We start from the raw sequence: 2,500 nt of genomic DNA, 5'->3' as shown, positions 1-2,500 counted from the left end.
GTAAGTCGAGGTAACACATTTACCACATGCGTCTCTCTCTCTCTCTCTCTCTCTCTCTCTCTCTCTCTCTCTCTCTCTCTCTCTCTCTCTCTCTCTCTCTCTCTCTCTCTCTCTCTCTCTCTCTCTCTCTCTCTCTCTCTCTCTCTCGCTCTCTCTCTCTCTCTCTCTCTCTCTCTCTCTCTCTCTCTCTCTCTCTCTCTCTCTCTCTCTCTCTCTCTCTCTCTCTCTCTCTCTCTCTCTCTCTCTCTCTCTCTCTCTCTCTCTCTCTCTCTCTCTCTCTCTCTCTCTCTCTCTCTCTCTGTGCATATTTTACCTTAATAAAGTTAAGTTTAGTTCAGACTTACAAAATAAGTCCAACCTTGAAAAATCGCCGTCGTGACTTCAACATCCGAAAATTGAAGCAGATGTTTCATGTGTTAAAGCTGCATTCTCTCTCCTGACCACCAGGGGGCGACTCCTCTGGTTGTATAGAAGTCTATGCTTCATGTATTAAAGCTGCATTCTCTCTACTGACCACCAGGGTGCGACTCCTCTGGTTGTATAGAAGTCTATGCTTCATGTGTTAAAGCTGCATTCTCTCTCCTGACCACCAGGGGGCGACTCCTCTGGTTGTATAGAAGTCAATAGTAAATTATGGTCCATGTAGAGTCAAACAGACCATAAAGCAGGCTACGCTTTAGGGCGGGGCTACCTTGTGATTGACAGGTCACTTACGCTACCAGAGCCGAATACCCCGTCATTACGGCAGTAGTCCAAATATGGTCCCTTTTGTTCACTGGTTGCAAAAAAAAAAAAAAAAAGATGGCGACGGCCAAAAAATGCCAAACCCAAGGCTAAAAAAATAAATATGAAATGCTCCTTATAATTTCTCACAATCCAGGGTGAAAGACGTCTCTCTTAATCCCTTGTAAATCTGTAAGAGAAGTTCTGTTAACATATGGTTAATATTGTGCCCGATTGCTCCACAAAGAGTTTAGCGTGTTCCATGAAACGCATTTAAAAAAACCTCCCGCAGCTTGTTGGCAGCGACGACTCCTAAAACCCTTTTAAATGAAGCCGGCTAATCTCCTCGCGGAGTCGATTGACTTTTGGGATCGGCTTCCAAACTTGGCCGTGGCCATGTTGAGAGCCATGCGGAGGCAATGGGTACGCTGCCGAAGTTCATATTTAGCCGCGGTTTTCAACTACGAGGCCAATGTGGTCGATGCCGGGGTGAGCTAAAGATGCACTTGGTGAGGGAGACGAGGAGGAGGTAAGGGTCCAAAGAAGAAAATGACCCAAGGTGAAGCATCGGGAATACCTGCAGGATGAGCACGAAGTAGTCGACGGGCTTCCCCCTCTGGTAGACGTAGTGGAGGGGCGAGCGCTTGTCTCCGTCGTTGAACTTGATCTCCTGGATCACGTCCGGGTGGCGCAGGATCCTCAGCAGCACCTTGTCCGAGATCTGAGACGGGCTGAAGGAGCTCACCTCTGATTGGGGGGGGGGGGGGGAGCATGAATAAAAACGTTATAGGTCTGTTTTTCGAACGATTAAAGGCCGTAAACCGGAGTGCAACAGAGGATCCTGTAACGCGCTCCTAAACTTTGCTTTGACGACACGAGTTCGTTCACAGGAACGCACGAGTAGGAAGTACATGAAGGAATCTTGTGTTTTAAGTGACATAAATGGACATTACACACAGACACATATATATATATATATATATATATATATATATATATATATATATATATATATATATATATGCACACATATATACTATCTATCTATCTATCTATCTATATATATATATATACACACTATCTATCTATATATACATACGTATGTATGTGTGTGTGTCGCAATCAGAGCTCAACCATAAGTGCCCCACCTTGCCGAGCACAAAGAAACGGCACACCCCCACACACACACCTACACACACACACACCTCCCCACACACACACACACACACACAGTTGGACTTCATCGTCTCCAAGAGGCAAACAAACTCCTTTCATGGTGGTTCGCGTACAGAGTGGACGAGTTCACCCGGGTCGCAATAAAAAAAAAAAAGTATAATAACTTCCTGGTTTGTTTTCCGCAGCTCCAAATAAATATACTTATCTTGAATATACTTATCTCATGAAGCATTACTTTACAATCAGAAGTATGTTTGCACAAACCAGGACTGTAGTAAAACATTTTTAAAGCTATCATTTAAATAAGATAAATATTAAAAAAAGATAAAACACAGAAACAGTATAAGATTATGTTGAAATGGGTCAAGTATTAAAAGTGTTAAGAGTCTATTTATAGTGTACGTTAAGGAGGCCTTGTACTGGAATACGTCTCTCAAAAAGATCAGTGACGCTCCAGAAAGCCCAAAACAGATATCAATGGCCCCCGGGAGATCAGACGCAAGCTCGGCTCAAGATCATTCACGTGTTTATTTAAAAAAAGAATTAAAAAGGAACATTAAAAAAACAGGAGGACGGTAACTTCCTGAAGCTGGAAAAAAAA

The 2,500-nt window shown here is 43.4% G+C and overlaps 1 protein-coding gene across 3 annotated transcripts in view; it reads right to left on the bottom strand.

Annotated features, from left to right (window-relative positions):
• LOC117736879 (metal transporter CNNM4) overlaps positions 1 to 2,500 on the bottom strand; it is a 30,599-nt gene that overhangs the window by 16,443 nt on the left and 11,656 nt on the right. For all 3 annotated transcript variants that reach the window (XR_004609996.1, XM_034542515.1, XM_034542517.1), the window contains exon 4: positions 1,301 to 1,470. Coding sequence is in view for 2 of the 3 variants with exons in the window: in XM_034542515.1 (XP_034398406.1) it covers positions 1,301 to 1,470 (170 nt within the window). In the remaining variant the exon portion in view is untranslated. The remainder of the gene's footprint in view (positions 1 to 1,300; positions 1,471 to 2,500) is intronic.

This window comes from Cyclopterus lumpus, chromosome 9 (genome assembly GCF_009769545.1).
Source record: "Cyclopterus lumpus isolate fCycLum1 chromosome 9, fCycLum1.pri, whole genome shotgun sequence".
Lineage (NCBI taxonomy): Eukaryota > Metazoa > Chordata > Actinopteri > Perciformes > Cyclopteridae > Cyclopterus > Cyclopterus lumpus.
Note: the sequence above shows the minus strand (reverse complement) of the source record. Positions and strands in the feature narration are given on the sequence as shown.